The sequence below is a fragment of the Sabethes cyaneus genome, chromosome 3 (assembly GCF_943734655.1).
Source record: "Sabethes cyaneus chromosome 3, idSabCyanKW18_F2, whole genome shotgun sequence".
Lineage (NCBI taxonomy): Eukaryota > Metazoa > Arthropoda > Insecta > Diptera > Culicidae > Sabethes > Sabethes cyaneus.
Window position 1 is genome coordinate 208,244,186 of NC_071355.1, and position 18,362 is coordinate 208,262,547.

General features: G+C 41.0%; 1 protein-coding gene across 2 annotated transcripts in view; it reads left to right on the plus strand.

The window, feature by feature from the left end:
- Positions 1–18,362, plus strand: part of LOC128742134 (protein naked cuticle homolog) — a 121,476-nt gene that overhangs the window by 85,707 nt on the left and 17,407 nt on the right. For both annotated transcript variants that reach the window (XM_053838368.1, XM_053838369.1), the window contains exon 2: positions 13,784–14,136. In XM_053838368.1, coding sequence (XP_053694343.1) covers positions 13,784–14,136 — 353 coding nt within the window. The remainder of the gene's footprint in view (positions 1–13,783; positions 14,137–18,362) is intronic.

Consider the following 18,362-nt stretch of genomic DNA (forward strand, 5'->3'; position numbering starts at 1 on the left):
AAACATTTCCCACCGTGATCTTTTGATATTTTCCGCGGAGCGTAATATGGGGACAAATGGTGTTTGGCGAGATAGCCAAGTAGACGCGACGAAGCGCGGTAAGACAAACACTTTTTGGCGGTTTGCATTTCAGCGAAACGCCCATGTTTCCCTCGGCAGTAATTAGTGGGCCGCTTTGAACTTGGCGCTCGATATCGACCGAAATGGATTGTGCTGTCGTTTGCTTTGATCTTGTGCGCGATCTCTGAAAAGTGATCTTCGCAGGCCGTCTCCTCCGCCAAGGATTTTCTTCGCATGTCCGGTGTTCATTTCCATTGAACAGTTTTTCTGACGTAGCGAGCTAACATAACATACACCGGGAGAGGGCTCCGCAAAATGGGCGTGAAAAATAGCACAAATGGTGCGCCAAATATTTCCCTAACAAGAAGATCAAAGCCATACAAAGCTAGCTCGCTGCGTTTTCTATCGTTTGATGTTCTAACTCCGAGGGAAACCACGGTCCACACAGATACAGAACTCTCTCAGATACACCGCTACATATGTGGATAGCACTCGAGCAGTTGTTTGTACTGCCTATTTACTGCTGCAGTTCAGAATTCCTTTTGCAATCAAAGAGGAATGCTCACAACAAAGAGAAAATCGGATTTAAGTGGATCAAAGGCAGCAGCGTGTTCCGGCGGCACGGCGCGCGCGGCAAAGCGAGCCGAAATGCGATGCGGGAATCCGGATATTGGATACCATCGTCGTCGGCGTCGTCAACAACCTGAATACAGCCTGTCGTGGAGCTTATGTTTGGCTATCTTCCAGTCCAGACCAGACCAGACCAGACAGTTCTGAAATACCGGATACTTGATAGCTTACAGTCCATCGAGTGGTATTTTCACTTTAACTAATGGACGTGTATTTTTTCGGTTGTGCTTCCATTGAGATATATTCAACTGGACAGCAGCGCGAGCCAGTTTCAAAACTGGCCAGAACTGAAAAGCAGAGCATCTCATCGTCTTGAAACTTTTTATTTAAGCTCATTTAGATTTTTTCAGATGCTTGCTTCGAATGGAATACGAAACATTATTTTCATCCTTTTGCAAATGTATAAATTTGTGCTGTTGCAGCAGTTGTTTTCATACAAACTTCGATTTAGTGAAAAGTGATTAAAGTCTCACAACTGTTTTGTTCTCCAGCAGTTTTGTAAACTGTTAGATCTTTCAAAAAAGGTCAAAATCCTTTCATCGAAGCGACGCATCGTTTTTGAAATGCCAGTGTACTAGAACGTATATTTTATTATATTCACAGCACACGCTGACTGTATATCCATTGTGATCCGTGAGCTGCTGTAAATTAAATTAGAACATGGAACCATGGGAGTCGGTAAGCGGAAGGTTTGGAAAATTAATTAAAATGTATGTCACACAGTCTGTGACAGTCTCGCGAGATGAGACCGATGACAACGCCGGCAGTCAGGCGGGCTAAATCTATTATATAGACCCATTGGCACAGAGTCTGGCTTCTGAGACACTACCTAGCTACTACTCCTATCTAGGTGAACGATGATGATGGAGGAGGAACTGCATGTTCCCGTCCATCCATCTGTTTGTTGGACCGTTCCTTCCACGGGCGGTGATGAATGCCGAACTCTAAAACAGACACTCTCGGCTCAACGGAATCAATTAAATGCAACCATTCCCGGGTGGACCCTAGACCTACAAGAAACGATAGTTACCGTAAAACAGTGTGTTTGTTTTGTTGGATTCTTGTATTAAACTTCAAACGAAATTTATTTGTTCGAACATTTGTTTCCGCATAAATGTTGTTTAATGAATGCCAAATTGATTTAACAGTAAAACAATCCGGAAAATAAACACATTCCGTATGGCAATAGGTGGCTCCCAAAGCCACCCCACTAGCGGGTAAAGAGTGGATTTCTGTGCTGATGCCACTTCATCGTCGTCATTAAAACTAGCATGACATGCCAGCCAGCTAGCTAGCTACGCTTCACACAATGCCCCAGCTGGCGGGCCGTCGCCGTCGCCATCAGCCAACCAGCCAGTTGAAGCACATTGATTGAAGGCGGAATTCAAAACTCGCGGCGCGGCCGCGGCGCATTGTTTGGGGGTGTAGATTGCCTCCGCGGCCACCGAAACCACCCGGCTATGTTTCTAATTTAACACTTGAGCTGTAGTTGACAGCTTCAGTGACGGCTGCAACAAAACGGTTTCCCAACTGTAAACGACGTGCTATAATAGTGAAACGCGAGAAAAGGCTAAATTTTAATTGGATAAGTTTTTTTTCTATCTACATACATATATCCGCATTTCGTTAACCGCTGACGCGGTTGAAAATTTTCCTATTAAACGTGTGAAATAGGTGTGGTTCAATTTCTATTGAGTTTGGTAATGAATTCAAATTCGAATGGTGTTCACGAACAGGGTTGCCAGCTTTCACTATGAGATTTTTAGGAAACCATGTTGACTGCCTCTTAAAATTTTATCAATTCCTACTTTCGCAGACATGCAATAAAGTATACACAGGAAGAGAGTGTTTCTCAGACTATTCCCAGGTAACCAGTAAACATTACCAATGCAATTTGATTGCAAGCCCATAAGCATTTAAGTCAGCTTAAATGCTACTTTAAAACAATTTTGACAAAATATGCTGCTACTTTCCTGCTAACCCTCTTATAATGCTAACAACACTTATTTGCAGCTGGTTACCAACAAGAGGAATTTAAATAGAATTGATATGAATGATATGACCCGACGGCGGGTCACCGGCAACACTCGCGGCCGTCTCGCCCTGAATGATCTAGTGTTACTATTGATAACTTTTGTGGTCTTGTTATAGACTAATGGAAGAGTCTCGAATTTCTCGAATTCGATTAATTTTTGAGTTTCGCAAAAATTTCTGTTTCTGAGACTCCAAAATCTCCCACATGCCAAATTTGGTTCCATTTGCTTGATTAGTTCTCAAGTTATAAGAAAATTTGAATTTCATTTGTATGGGAGCCCCTTCTCCTAAACAGGGGAGGGGTCTTAATTCATCATAGAAAAAATTTCTGCCCCCTAAAAGCCCCACATGCCAAATTTGGTTCCATTTGCTTGATTAGTACTCAAATTATAAGGAAATTTGTATTTCATTTGTATGGAAGCCACCCTCTTAAAAGGAGAAGGGGTCGTAATTCACCATAGAAAAAATTTCTGCCATCTAAAACTCCCACATGCCAAATTTGGTTCCATTTGCTTGATTAGTTCTCGAGTTACGAGGAAATTTGTTTTTCATTTGTATAGGAGCCCCCCTCCCAAAGTGGGGAGGGGTCCTAATTCATCATAGAAAATATTCTCGCCTACAAAAACACCCACATGCTAAATTTGGTGCCATTTGCTTGATTAGCTCTAGAGTTATGAGGAAATTTGTATTTCGTTTGTATGGGAGCCCCCGCTCCTAAAAAGGTAAGGAGTCCTAATTCATCATAGAAAAAATGGTTGCCTCCAAAAACACTCACACGCCAAATTTGGTTCCATTTGCTTGATTAGTTCTCGAGTTATGAGAAAATTCGTATTTCGTTTGTATAGGAACCCCCCCTCTTAAAGTGGGGAGGGGTCCTAATTCACCATAGAAAATATTGTTGCCCTCGAAAACTTTCACATGCCAAATTTTGTTCCATTTGCTTGATTAGTACTCGAGTTATGAGGAAATTTGTGTTTCGTTTCTATAGGAGCCCCCCCTCTTAAAGTGAGGAGGGGTCCTAATTCACCATAGAAAATATTCTTGCCCTCGAAAACTTTCACATGCCAAATTTGGTTCCATTTGCTTGATTAGTTCTCGAGTTATGATGAAATTTGTATTTCATTTGTATGGAAGCTCCTCCTCTTAAAGGGGAGAGAGGAGGGGTCCCAATTTACCATAGAATAATTTCTTGTCACCAAAAACACCCACATGCCAAATTTTGTTCTATTTGCTTGATTAGTTCACGAGTTATGCAGAAATTTGTGTTTCATTTGTATGGGAGCCCCCACTCTTAGTGGGGGGAGGGGTTTCTAACCATCACTAAAACCTTTCATGGCCCCAAAAAACCTCTACATGCATATTTTCATGCCGGTTGGTTCAGTAGTTTTCGATTCTATAAGGAACATACGGACAGACAGACAGACAGAAATCCTTCTTTATAGGTAGGGTATTGTCGTTATCGTCGGGCCACTGTTATGGTCGGGCCATCAAGATTTTACAGTTTTAGTAACTCGTGATATCTATGATACAATCATTGTAAAACTTCTTACTGTAATAGCTAACTTTTCACAATATTGTGAGTTTCAATCGTGTATTCAAAACACCCGTACTGAATTCAGTGACTAAATCTTCCAAAAAAAGTTTTCCACGCGCAATGAACTTTTCTTCAGGAAATGATTCATGAAATGCAATTATCGAGATAAATTTTGAAAATGTATGAAGTGTGTTGTGCTGCACACGTAGACTATAGAATAATCCCCTCCAGTAAGGTGTTTGGGAAGGCTAAGGTGAAATACTAGAAAAGCGCTATTTGTACAGGTCGGGTCACTTGAGTAGTCATGGTTGGGCCACCATAATTTTAAGCGCAGAAGCGCAATAATCGCAAGAGAATGTCAGTCACGTAAAATGTAATGAAATGAAGCAAAATTAATACGATAAATACTTAGATTTTTGTTGTTATTTCATTATAGTTGTACAATTCGGAAAAGGCGATTGTAGCAATACTGATTTTACAACATCGCCAAAATTTCGCAAAAATGCAATTAAAAATAGGGTATTTGTACATATATGAGCCGTTGTTCACGGAATTCATTCTTTTCATGCCTCTATATAGAATTTCAATACGTATGTCTTAGATTTTCTGCGGTGGCCCAAGCTGCACAACATGGCCCGACTGTGACAACATTTTTTGTCTTCACGTAAATGCCTATAACTTTTTTATTTTTCAAGCAATCAGTTCAAAACTTTCCGGAAATATACCTTATTCTTAGACCTTTGCAACGACGTATTTAGATTTCCAAAATTCCTTTTGAAACGAAAGTTATGGGCGAATTCCAAAACGTGACCCAACCACGACGACACTCCCCTATAGATTTTGAAAATGGTTCAACTATTACCTACCCACAACATTGCTAATGATACCATTTCAACTGTTCTAAGCCGTTCTTTATATATGAGTTTTTAAATTGCAGTCTTCTAAATGCCAATTTTGCTAAAATGCCGTGCAAAAAAGTAGAGCAACCTTTTAAAATAGGAAACTGTCATCATAAAATGACATATTTAGTGAATCAGAATTAGAATAATTCGTAAATTTTTATCCGAATTGGGGAAGACTGATCCCCGATGGAATAACACAAATAGTTCAGTATAAGTTAATTGTCAGATCCGATGAAATAGTAGCTAGATTAAATCAAATCCCAGTTCTGCACATTTTTTTGCTGCATTTATTGTTGCAGAATGAAATGTCACTCAATCTGAAACCGACGAAAACATTTGCGCCAGTAGTCGAGTGAGACCAGCTCGCAAGGCACGGTGCGGCGCAACGGCGTGCCGATTGATCGGCAGCACTCGGTGGTCTATTTCAGCACACCGAATCGGTGAGTTTTAGCAAGTTAAATGAATCGTGGGACCTTAACAAACTATAAATTACCGAAATTAGCGCTACTATTAGGATTTTCAATCGCGTTCCGCCGCTGCCGCGCAGTATGCGAAGTTCGGTAGCGCTTTGAATTTTTTATTTAGCAACTCACGATTCCGCACTAAACTTGCAATAGACAGGAGGGAACAAAATACACATCGTGACCATTCAGCATAAAGACAATATGAAAAATTTTAAATGAACGAATTGATTTGCATCTTTTGTTTCTCTTTTTCCTTTTCATTATAGCTTTTATAGATTGATTGATTGATTTCGGAACCGAGCCGTGGCTCACCGCGCGGCGGCAGCTCCTTTTCGGGCGAGGTGTGAAGTGTCGAGCATTAATAACATGCTCACGTGCCCTCTGAAAGAAGGAAAAAACACAATCGATTCGCCATCGCTGAATGACCGACCACCGATTGTCTAACCGGATTTTGGCCAATTCTGGTAGACTGTACTTCTATGGTCGGTTAGTCGTTGCGACTATGAAGCTAGACTAAGCGACAAACGAGTAAACATTTATGCAAATTCAATTACCAACTTAACCGGTAACTGCAATATGAACGGATTGGCTGGTGGTCACACAATAATGGTGCAGAAGTAAACTTTAAATACTTTGATAATTGTCGTTATTGTTTATTATTGTAGTACAAAACAAAAACAAGTGAAACCTGATCCAATCTTCTAAAGGCCGAATAACAGACTTCATAATCTGCTGAAATTATAATTAGGGAGCTAATACTACGATTTATTAATCATTATCAACAATCTCATTTAGCCATGACATGACACAAAGAACTGGTTTGTTAGACTTGCGTCGAAACCTATAATTGAAAGACCTTTCAGTATAACACTAAATTAGACATTAGACGATGGAATTTAATATGCAAATACCACACGATCTTTCTGTGCTTTCACATCGTTTTTACCCTTCAATGAAGCTCAATTACTTTGAATTCAATCGCCAAGTTCATTTGTCACACTCCGATAAGTACTTTTGCCCCGAGTCATCGTCGTCATTATTGTCTGTCTGGCTGGTCTGGCCAAGTCTGAGTGTTTGACAACACATCAAAATAACAGCTTCGACTTTTGTCGGACGGATTTTTTTTTTGCATATTTACACGAAACTGTTGGCATTTTGCCGAAACAACGACTTCAAAGAGTTTTGCCATATTAGCTTCGTTATGTTTGCTGCTAGTAGTGTGAAAGGTTGACGTAAACTACCTAGAAGTGTTGAATTTTCTTTCTCTACTTGTAACACATTTGGACCGATTTAAGATGGTAAGGAATAGGAGCACAGAACAAATGAAAATTAATGTTCGTGATAGTTTCTAAAACTCGTTGAGAAGACAATCTAACCGTTAACATACGAGAAAAGCAAACAGACATCCACGCCGCTTCAGCAGACGTCGAATGTAGGGCAGAGACAGACAGATTCTCTCGCGTGTACCGTTCGTTGGTTGTCAGCGTCGCGTTGCCGTCCCAGTGTCGGTCGTCGACGACCCGATGACGGTGAAACGGTGAAAATACTACCAAATGTGAAATTGAAATCCCCATTTCAACATCTCATCCATTTAACCCCGTAAACGATTAACACTCGATGGATGAAAAAAGGGTGAGGCGATTGCGTTTTGGTTGCGACACCGGCATTTTTTTTACGAGTTTCAGTTAGAGCTGGTGTCGCCTAAGCGACTGTCACAAGGTTCCACCACAAAAAAATAATCATTCGGGAGAAAAAAGATGTTTTCGGGGTTAATTTGTGGTGGCTCAACATCGGGATGACGCCCACTTTTTTGTTCATAGAATATGTACATGGAGCCCAATATTTCTAACATACTTATTCGGGGATTGGTTTTGGGTTTATTAGACATCCGATTCAGCTCCGAATCTTGCCGGTTTCATAGGTTGTGGGAGTCAACAATGTCTAATAAGTTTATTATTTACAAACTGGAAGATGTGATGTTTGAAGCTTTGATGGCTAATTTGTCCGTGAACGCCAAGATTGTATGTAGGACAAAATTATGTATTATTGTGATTAAAACACTAAATGGAAAACCATTGGTATGGATTCAGAAAAATTTTAATGCGAAATCCCACGTCATGAACTAGCGAATTGGAAAAGCCTGTTTGGTTTAAGTTGTTTTTATCGCTCGATTGAATCGATTCGAATCGAAACTGAATCGATTGAAACATACAATGCTACATAGCTGCTACCCCGTTGATAACCAAATGAACGTTCATTTAGCTACCAATTGGGTCACCAATTGCCAAAACTTTATTCAGCAATATGTTTGATAATAACTAGTTCTACAAATGTCCCATACCTAACTTTTTAAAATCTTGCTTGGTTGAGACGATACTGACAAATGAAGCAAAATTGAGTCAAATCGATCGGAACATCTCTGCTTTTCAGCAAAAATAATGCTTTAAAAGCCTAGCTTTAAAAACGTGTGTTTGACAAACGACGTTTGATGAAGAACCGTACAACGGAATGGCGGAACATACATTCATACTTACGTTCGTCGTTTCACTCTCTGTAGGCTCCTTTTCAGTCAGCTCCCCCTTCTGTCACCTGCCAAATTATGCGCCGGTTGATGAAAATCCCTATAACGGAAATAAAACAAAGCTTTATTTTCTTATATCTCTCCTCGGTGGAACCCCCTCTTTTCTCACAGACACTTGCACAACTGCAATCGGTCTAAATGTGAGTGAAACGTAACCTTTTTTACCTATTTAGACTTCTTCTCGTTGTTGGGGACCTCCCTTTTATCAATCCTCTAGTGCTGATTCTCTTATGTCAAGGAACATTTATGCCAAGTTTGGTGGAGAACGGTCAAGACGTTTTGGAGTTATGGCGGAACATACAAACATACAAACATTCAAATATACAAACTCACGCTCACTTTTACCTATATATAACCGCCCTGACTGGTCTCCACCAAACTTGGGACACATGTTCCTTGATATAAGAGAATCAGCACTGCGAGGTTGATAAGAAGAGGGGCCGTAACAGGGGGGTGGGGAGGTCCATAACTCCGAAATGCCTGGACGGTTCTTCACCAAACTTGGCACACAGGGGGTTGACCAAAAGAGGGGGGCTCATAACAGGAAGGGGGCAAGCCATAATTAGCTACGTGACAGAAGGGGGACCTAACTGGGATGGAACCGACATGTAGGGGGACGAGGACCGTGAGTATGAATGTTTGTTCCGCCATAGCTCCGGAGCTTCTGGACTGTTTTCCATCAAACGTCGTTTGTCAAACGCATGTTTTTTGACATAAAAAAATCAGCATTGCGGGGTTGACAAAAGAGGGAAACGGTTTCTTTCAAGGGGAGAAAAAGGTTCAAATGGCTAAAGCGGTGCGTTTCTCTTGCATTTGGAACGATAGCAGTTGTAAAAATTATTTTATTTCTGAAAGGGAGAATAGGGTGGCCATTAAAACGGGGGAGGTTCAAAAACGTAAAAAGGCTTTTTGTCGATTTATAGAGATTACCGAGAAGATGACAAATTTACTAATGGTTGGGGGGGACAACGTGAGAGGAACTGACAAAGGGAGTAGACATATTCAAATGAAAAAAGGGTTTAGTTTCTTGCATTATGAGAGTTTTCGTTACAAAAACAGATGTACAAGTGACTGAGTGACAAGGGGCCCCGAGTGAGATCGGGAAATCAGCTAGTATATAGATATTGTTTGTTGCAGCTTTCGTTCTTGTTCCTGTTTTATTGTCTTTCATTTTTCATTTTTCGTTTTTGGCCGTTTGGTTTTGTCGTCTTTTGTTTTTTATTTTCCATCCTTTTCTATCCATATTGCTGTCGTATTCCTGTTGTTTTTATGTTGTCATTTGTCATTCGGTTCGTTTTTGTTAACTCTTGATGGCGGTTTTTTGTCATCAGTTGCTATCTTTTTAGGCATTTCTTGTCGCTATTTTGCCGTCTTCTTATCGTCGCTTCATCGCGTTTTTATATAAATGATGGGCGCCTTCTATGCATCTGTTTATAGTTTTTCCTTCGTTTATTATTGTATTTTTTATATATTTTGTGTCGCTTCCTCGGCGTCTTTTCAGTATATTTTTATTATCTTTCGTATTTTTTCATTGTCTTTTCGCATACTTCTTTAAACTTTTTCGTCATTTTTCCGTCGTCTTTTGACTGCCTTTTCTCCGTCTCTATGCCGTATGTTCGTCATCCTTTTGCCTTCTTTTCGTCATCATATAGTTGTGTTTTCGCCGCCTCTTCGACATCTCTTTGCTTTTTTTCTTCATATTCGTTATCTTTCTTTTGTCACTGTGTCATATTTTATTCGCCTTTTATTATTTTTTGCCATCTTTTATTGTATTTTTGTAATTTTTTGACTTTATTTTGTTATGTTTTCGGCGGCAATTTGTTGTTTTTCGTCTTTTTTGTTACTGTTTCGGCGTCATTGCGACGCTTTTTTTGTTGCCTTTTCGTCACTTTTTTTCATATTTTCGTTGTCCTTTTTATTGTTAAGAAAACAAACAATTTTGTAGTGCTTTTTCGATGTTTTCAAATGCCTTTTTGTCGTTTTTGGCGTGTTTTTTTGTCCCTGCTTTGACGTCTTTTCTTTGTATTTAATCGTATTTAAGTAACCGCTGTAATCTTGTTGTCATGTTGTACACTTCTCTTCGTATTTTTGCTGTATTTTATTGACTTTATCGCCAACTTTTTACCGCATTTTCGTCTTCTATACATTTTCGTCGTCTCTTCATTATCTTTTCTTCGTGTTTTTGCCTTCATCGTTGAAGGGGAAGCATGTGTTCGCCTGGTCGCTCGAATTCACGAAGTAGGAGAATGTTGATAAATAAATATGACAAATTTGAGTAAGCGGAGGCGTCTCCCGGGTCACCTAGCTTAGCTCTCGGGGCATGCAATACAACCCTTAGTCGCCGACTGCGTTTTCTCAATAGCGTGTTTAAGGTTCGCCAGCCACAAAGGTGTGCAAAATCAGTGTTTTGATGGCTTATGTTTAGTTTCAATTTTTAGAACGCGAAATGTGTGCGTTCTTGGCATTGTTTTTCACAATTATACTGGATTTTACCATTCTATACTCTCGGTTAAACTTGTATGTCGTAAATAAATAACAACAACAATAATAACAAATCTCGGTTAAACGCGGCTCGATGGCGTGGTTGGAATTATGTTTGAATATGGTCTGATTCTCCCGGAATTCCAGCATCCGGATCCAGGAAGCACTGGAATAAGGAAGAGTAACGGGCAGGGTCGCTACATCTCCCCCCGCCTATGAGCTGCGCAACGTCTGTGAAAGACAACCGGAGAATCGAACGGTGGTGACACTCGGCTGTGATCTCGGTAATGATTTGTTTCAAGGCGCTACATGTTCTTTTTACAGCTCCGTAATTGGTGTCACTGAATTTTCATGTAGTTTCACGCATCAATTTCCAATTCATCACTTTCGTAGTCATTGTCAACATTCTAAGTAGGGTCTTTAGTTCTGTAATTTGTTGTACCATCGTCTGTTATCTTCATACGTTTCGTTGTTGAGGTTCCGGGGGATGGTGAGAGCTTTGAGCGTTCAGACCAGCGAGTGGACATCCTTCCGTCGTGTTATAGTCGTCGTGGTAGCATATCCTCATGGAACCTCGGCTATCGTCTGCTCATACTCTCGTGGTTCTTCCCGCGGCTTATTGACTGCGCGTTAGTAATTGTTGTCAGGCGTAGTGTGGACCCCTTGGTTCACCGCACAATTGGCAAATGTTTCGTAGCGGATTTGGTTTGCTTTTGGATTTGGTTGGATGAAGGTTTAAATATTCAATAGTTTTTCAATTACCGCGTAAAAGAATAAAACTAATAAATGCAGTTAGGACAAGGATTCTAACGATACAGAGAATGGACAGAACACGTTCGGATGAAACAGAACAAAAACGAGCTTATTTTTTGATAATTTTGAGTGCCGACTATGCAAACTTGTTTAAATGTTGACCTGCTCAAGAATCGCGCAAAATACTTATATAACCTTACTTAGAAATATTTCAACTTGCTTAGAAAATATTTCATATTAGAAATTTAGCAGAAAATTCCAATTAATTTAATTACACCAACATTCATAATAATGAAAAATACCTACTTGTCTATTTCTGCTTTACTGTCGAAGTAACAAACCGATTCATTTTTGGCGAACTTAAATACTAAATTGGTCCCATTTTTTTGGAAACCAAATATAAAAATCAGCACAATTTGTGAAACAAATTTCTTTGTATCTAACTGAATTTATTGTTATTTTAGTTTGATACGAAATCGTGCAAATCTTCCTGTTTCCATGAACGACGAAACGGAATGCTTCCGTCCATACATGGCAGAGAAATGCATAACTAACCTTCTCGGCAGCAGCAGCGGCAAAAAGCGGATGAAACTCTTTGGTGCGATTTGTATGAATATTTTTTTCTGTTCTGCGTATAGATTCGAGTGTCCCGATGCCCGGCCTGGACGATGGGCCGGTGAACAGTAGTCGTCGGAATGGGATGCGAGATGGCAAGCGAGGGAACCAGAACATGCGAATTCACCTTGGAGAAGTCAAAACAGAAGCGCGAAATAATCGCGATCAAGCTTGGTCCAGAAAAGGCAGCTGTTTTTTTTGCTTTGCTTTGCCTTGCCTGCCGGGAAAAATCGCTCGCCGGAATACATAACACGGGTTGCAATGGGATAGCTATAGCCGAAGCCGCAGCCGCAGCCGCATAGCCAAAAGTCCGGTAGTCGTGTGAAATGCAAATTGGCTGTGCGATTTTGACCGCTCGGTTACTGTTGTTGTTGCTTTTATGATGAAGTTTTATGGGAACCGGTCGTTACGACGAGCAAATTTTTTTTTGTTACATCTTGAGGTACTTTTACTCTCGTTTTGTTTTCTTTTCGTTTCCATTATGATTCCATAATTTATTCAATTTGATTTATATGTCAGAGATTCGAAGAAGGATATTAAAATTACTATTTTTAAAACCTTCCTAACTATTAGGCGTTTTTTTTGCATCACCCGAGTGTCAATATCCTCTCCGTGATGAAGCGTCACATTTCGCAGGTGTTGGTGCTTGGCGGCTGAAGAAGAGTTTCTTTGCGGCCTCACTCTTTATAGCGGCACGTATAAGCAACACCGAACAAAATGCTGTTCCGTTTGATCCTTCAAAGCGAAGAAGCGCTTCCTAATGACCGTTTGTGTCGTTTCGACTGTCATGTACCGGCGGTATTCTGCTTTGATCTTTTGGCACGCCTTTCGACGACATCTGCCCTGCTTTATGGTGCGGTACAGTTGGTCGCTGCATAGTTTGGTTAAAATGTGTAGCGTTACTTTGTTTCGAGTTAAAAAAAATCCTTCTAACATGCCTAGCGTGAAAATTGTTCAAATATAGAAAGCGTGAAACAAAAACAAATCAAGCATACCATACTAAAACAGTTATGACAGTATAAAAGCATTTACCGACTATCATCGGTGATTTTTCTGCTAGACCTTCGAGAGCATATGCGCTTGATGTGTTTCGATTTTGGATTTTAATTATCGTTTTCACTTAAGATGCTCTCAGTTTAATGGAGATGCATCTGAGCGATATGTTTTTCAATCTACTTCATCGTCATGTTCCATGCTTGTATTTGAGACGTATGATGATGGCATATATTCGAATCTTCGGCAGTGGGGGCTTGCTGAACATTTCAAATAAATATTATTTAACACCTATTAATGCTTCGGAGCACAAAATTTGCACAACCACCAGTGTCGCTTTTTTACGCTACAAAAAGCACTAAAATCGGATCAGGTTGCAATTAATAGCCACATATGGAAACCGTTTTCAAAACATGCGACCTGTTGATTTGTTGAAAGTCAACCATTACAGCTGTTCCAAACCAATGCCATTACAAGAACTTAGCAGTATTTAACCCTTGTCATAAAAATCATTAGTTTGCTGTCTCGGCTCGATAAGGCATTGAGCTGTTAGTCACGACAAAGTCTATAATCTGTGCACCTTATACGTATAATCACAGTGAGTGATCACTGTTCGCGCCACTGTCCACGAAATGATCCGTAATTTATCAACCCTCTCTATGTCGTTCCTCGCGTGTAGATCATGATTTGACTAATCACTCATCTTTCACTTCTCCTCTCCGTCTCCTTTCCACAGTTCTCCAGGAATGCGCAACCGATTCGGAGGAACTAATCTACCCTGTCCGAGCGTCGTCCGCCTGTAGTGCCCCGCCGGATTTGTTACTGACCAGCGATCGGGAACAGATGATGAAAGTGAAAAGTTCCAAACAGCAGCACCAGCAACAACAACAACAATCACAGCAGACGCAATCATCACATCATCAATCATCGCAGCAGCAAAATGCTGGCCACCATCACCATAAAGGAGCTCCGACCACGGCGGCTTCCCACCAACAACAGCAACAGCAGCATTCCAAGGATAGCGCTTTTCGGAAAGGTTCCGGAAAAGCAACGACCGTCCGGAGCGACCCCGATAGGGTTCGGCTAGAGGTACGTACCTAGTGTTTGTGTGCCCTCAAATGAGTCCCACACTGTCCGTTCATTTGTCGACGATACGCAAAAACATCGGCATTTACTATTCAGTTTCCGTTATCAATGGCGGAGCGAGTAAAAGAACAATACCCCTACCCTACATGTTCGAATAAATAAATCAAAACAGCCGCCGCCGCCACCGACACTGCTGCCGGTTTGTCATCGTGCCGATTCTAAATACCGCCGGCCACGACTGCATAGATTGTGAAAAATACCGCGCGTGCTATTGTATGGTCACAGCACAATTTCTCTATCCTATCGTTTTTTTTTTGTTGACTTATGTATGATAAATCTCAGTGCCTAGAATGCAAAAACAGATAGTTCCAAATGTCGCATATAGTCGATTGAATTCTATCCGTAGGTTTGTCAAAATCACAATATTTGTCGTGTACTACGAATTGGAGGTGGCATTATCATACAGTTTACACGATGGCATAACTGTAAAACTGGGATTTTCTTATTGCAATCTAATCGGTGTGAACATGCTAAAGTCAATTCAACCAACTAAAAAAACGTCCATCCTACCGTCAAGTCTGATGAATATGGAGGGTGAAGCAAAACTTACTAACAACGATTTCCCAACTTTTTCAGTATTCTGTATTTTCATAACCAAGTAGAAATACAGACTTATGCTTAGATTTATATTCCGAATATTTTGATCATTAGTTCCACTACGACGCTTGCTGTGCTTCTGCCGATCGATAGTATACTGCTCACAAGAATGTTTGAGAACTTTGCACACGGTCTATTCGTCCAATTTCAACGACCTCGCGATTTCTGAACCTGATTTTGGATGTCTAACATTAATTTTCGGCTCGCGGCTTTCATCTAATATAACTTATTTGAAACAAAGTTAATCGTGACGAATTTTACAGCTCTGAAAACATTGCAGATAGGAGCGTAGCATTAAAATTAACAATGTGTCCAGATATTAAATGACTCGAGCTTTACATTAAATTTGAATGTACCTAACGTTAGATTATTATTAACTTACCAACGGTGAACAAAAGGTTAGGCACACAAAAATGGTCGATCCAATACCTTAGGTGTTTTACAAAGTATGGCGCTCATGACGATAAACCAAGACCTCTCAATCGGTTGAAATTCCGGCGATGCACGATACACGCAATGCTAGGATACCAAATCTAGCCAACATAACATCTCGCTTCCTTGAGACTGCAGATACAGGAAGGGGGCGTTTCCGCAAGCAACCGGAACGAGAGATTTGCATATTTGGTTGGGACCACGTACCCATCGTAATGTGCGGCTGGCTCATTTTGCCACACCCACAGATCACTTGCTAAACGAGAAACTTTTTGGCAAATTTGTCCACCATCTTCTTCCTTACCTTCTCTGGAACGGCTAACCGTGATGTGGCACTATAAATCTCCTGCCCCAGCAATGTTTCGCATCTCGTGGGATTCAGCAGCCGTTTTGAATACAGCTTTCCGGCTCGGGTTTTACCTGCCGTGTTTTGTTTGTCATTCCGGTTCGGTGCCTTCCGTACCTTGAAGACGGGGAAACCGACCCGTATCATCGTCTTTTCAACAAACTAGATGAAAACATCCGCTTTCTTTGTCGCATCACGAATCAAAAGTTGCGGCCGACGCTTGAGCAGGCTCAACATCTGCCTGATCTTCACCAGTTCAGCTGTCTTTGGCATTTTGTGGCTACCTGATCGCAGCTGGTTCATCCATGTCTCCCTGAATGACATCGGGATATTATCGAATGATGGATTCTCAAGTATTTGCCAATCCATCTGTGGGAGCGTGCAAGCTAATTCACCTTAAATACAATAAGCACACCAGCGCTAGTACTTGTCTAGAGGTTATGAGCAAGTTGCCATTATGACACATAAATCTGAATTTTTGATAGCGCGTTAGACAGATAAACAAAACTCAAAAATTTTCAGGCACTTGGCAATGTACTAGCCGTTCGTTCTTCCGTCTTGCGAAAAGGTCATCACTTCTAATTTCAGACAAAATTTTGCATCTGCGGTGAGCAAAACTTGGAAACTTTGAGGTTTGAACATTAGATAACTGGCTTGTTACAGCAGTGGCGTACCTTGCAGCCATCTGGGAGCGCTTTGAAATAGGACAGTGCTATGTAAATGTTTAAATTTTTAGATTCATAAATCCGAAAGCTGACTATTAGATAGTTGATATACTGGACACAGGCTTGGCATACACTTTTCGCTTCGGTTTTGCTCTTTTGATTACTGCTTCTCAGCCAAGCAAAATTTGAAAAAGTGATGTATGGGGTGTGTGTGGAATTTGTTATAATCTACAATATTGCTGAAGGAAGCATTACTGTGCAGTTTGTATTTATGGCGCTATAAGGCTGCTACCCTACAGCGCCGTAAATACTAAAGATAAAACTTCACTTTCCTCAGCAATATTATAGATAATTACTAGCTCTACAAATGCCCCATACACCACTTTTTCAAATTCTGTTTGGCTGAGGAGCAGTAATCAAAAGAGCAAAATCATAGCGAAAAGTGTATGCCAAACCTGACTGGACAGCAAAATCCATATTCTTCGTTGGATTCCAAAAACATTGACAGAAAACATCGGTACTGTGAGAACTAGCGTGCGATTCACCGTTCTCAATCGCACCTGAAAAGTGCTCTTCCGAATCGTTTTCCGCCAACTGTTACCAATTGTGATCAGATTTGTGGCAAGTTGTCAGACCCGTTTCGTTGAAGGACGGCACACGATGGACCAAATCTTTACGCTGGGGTAGATCCTTCGAAAAGGTCGTGAATACAGAATTCTCATGCACTATTTGTTTATCGATTTCAAAGCTGCATATGATACTATGGACCGCAAAAAGAGAGGTTTAAAATCATGAACTATCTAGAACGGCTTTTTGAGAAGTTAATCAGACCGATTAAGGTTACGGTAGATGGAACGCACTACTGGGTGCGAATTTCAGGTTCAAGATGGTCGCTCATGCCTGCTGTATAACAACCTATAACAGCGAAGCTTTGGATAACTGGCGACGGCGGACCATGAAGTAGTCGTGATTACTATGGGCTTCATAAGCAACTGCAGTCATTAATCACAAACGAACGCGAGGTCGTCGATAGGTGGAAGCAGTTCTTCGATGAAAACCATAATGGCGAAGTTACTGAAAGAGGCGAATTGGAAGTTAACCTAGGAGTGTCCGTGGAAGATAAGAATGTCCCAGCATCTGATCTCCAAGAGGTCAAACGAGAAATCGGGTTATGAAAGACCAACAAAGTCGCCTACCGGCGAAGGTTTATAGACATGGCTGAGAAATGCTGGCAACGGCTATACATTGGGTTATTTCCAAGATTGAGGAGGAATAGAAGCTATCGTAGGAATGGATGGTAGGAGTGGTTTGTGGATTACCTACGATTGGCGAAACACAAATGGCCAAATCACGAATGGCCGAAACACAAATGGCCGAATCACGAATGGTCGAAACACAAATGGCCGAAATAACAAATGGCATAATATACCTAATGGCCTAATCACGAATGGCCGAATCACAAAAGGCCGAAACACGAATGGCCGAACTTCATATTTGGCCGAAAATATTGACGGCCTTCAACCTGCAGAAACGTTGGGTATACGCTGTCATTACTCGCTGCCGCTCGTTCGGACTTAACTAAGGGATAATCCCTACTAGTCAGTAGACCTAGGAAAATGCATGCACCTAAACAGTAGAGGCCGCAGTGGCCGGCGCTTCCGACGGCGAATCACCGGCGCACACTCGCGGCCTGCGACCATCTCGCCCTGAATCATCTAGGAAACATTTGCTACTGACACGGTAAATAGGTCTCGCATTTGCGCTTAGGGGAAGAAAGAACTTTCAATCATCTATATCCTTGCTATAGGGTTGTGTTGCTTATTTTGTTTTTTGTTTGATTAAAGTTAGTAGTTAACTACTTGCCAATTCATGTTTTTATTGAATAGTTATTTAGGCATTCCGAAAAAATTCGGCCTTTCGTGATTAGACCATTCGTGATTCGGCCTTTCGTGATTCGGCCTTCTGTGACTGTTGTTAAAATTCGGCCATTCGTGATTCGGCCATTTGTGTTTCGGCCATTCGGTACCAGCCCTGGTTTGTTCCATCTACAAAAAGGATAGCATGGTATCCTCCCAGCTCCTGTTATGCCGGCTATCACCGATAGCACAGGTTTTCTCAGGAAATTACCA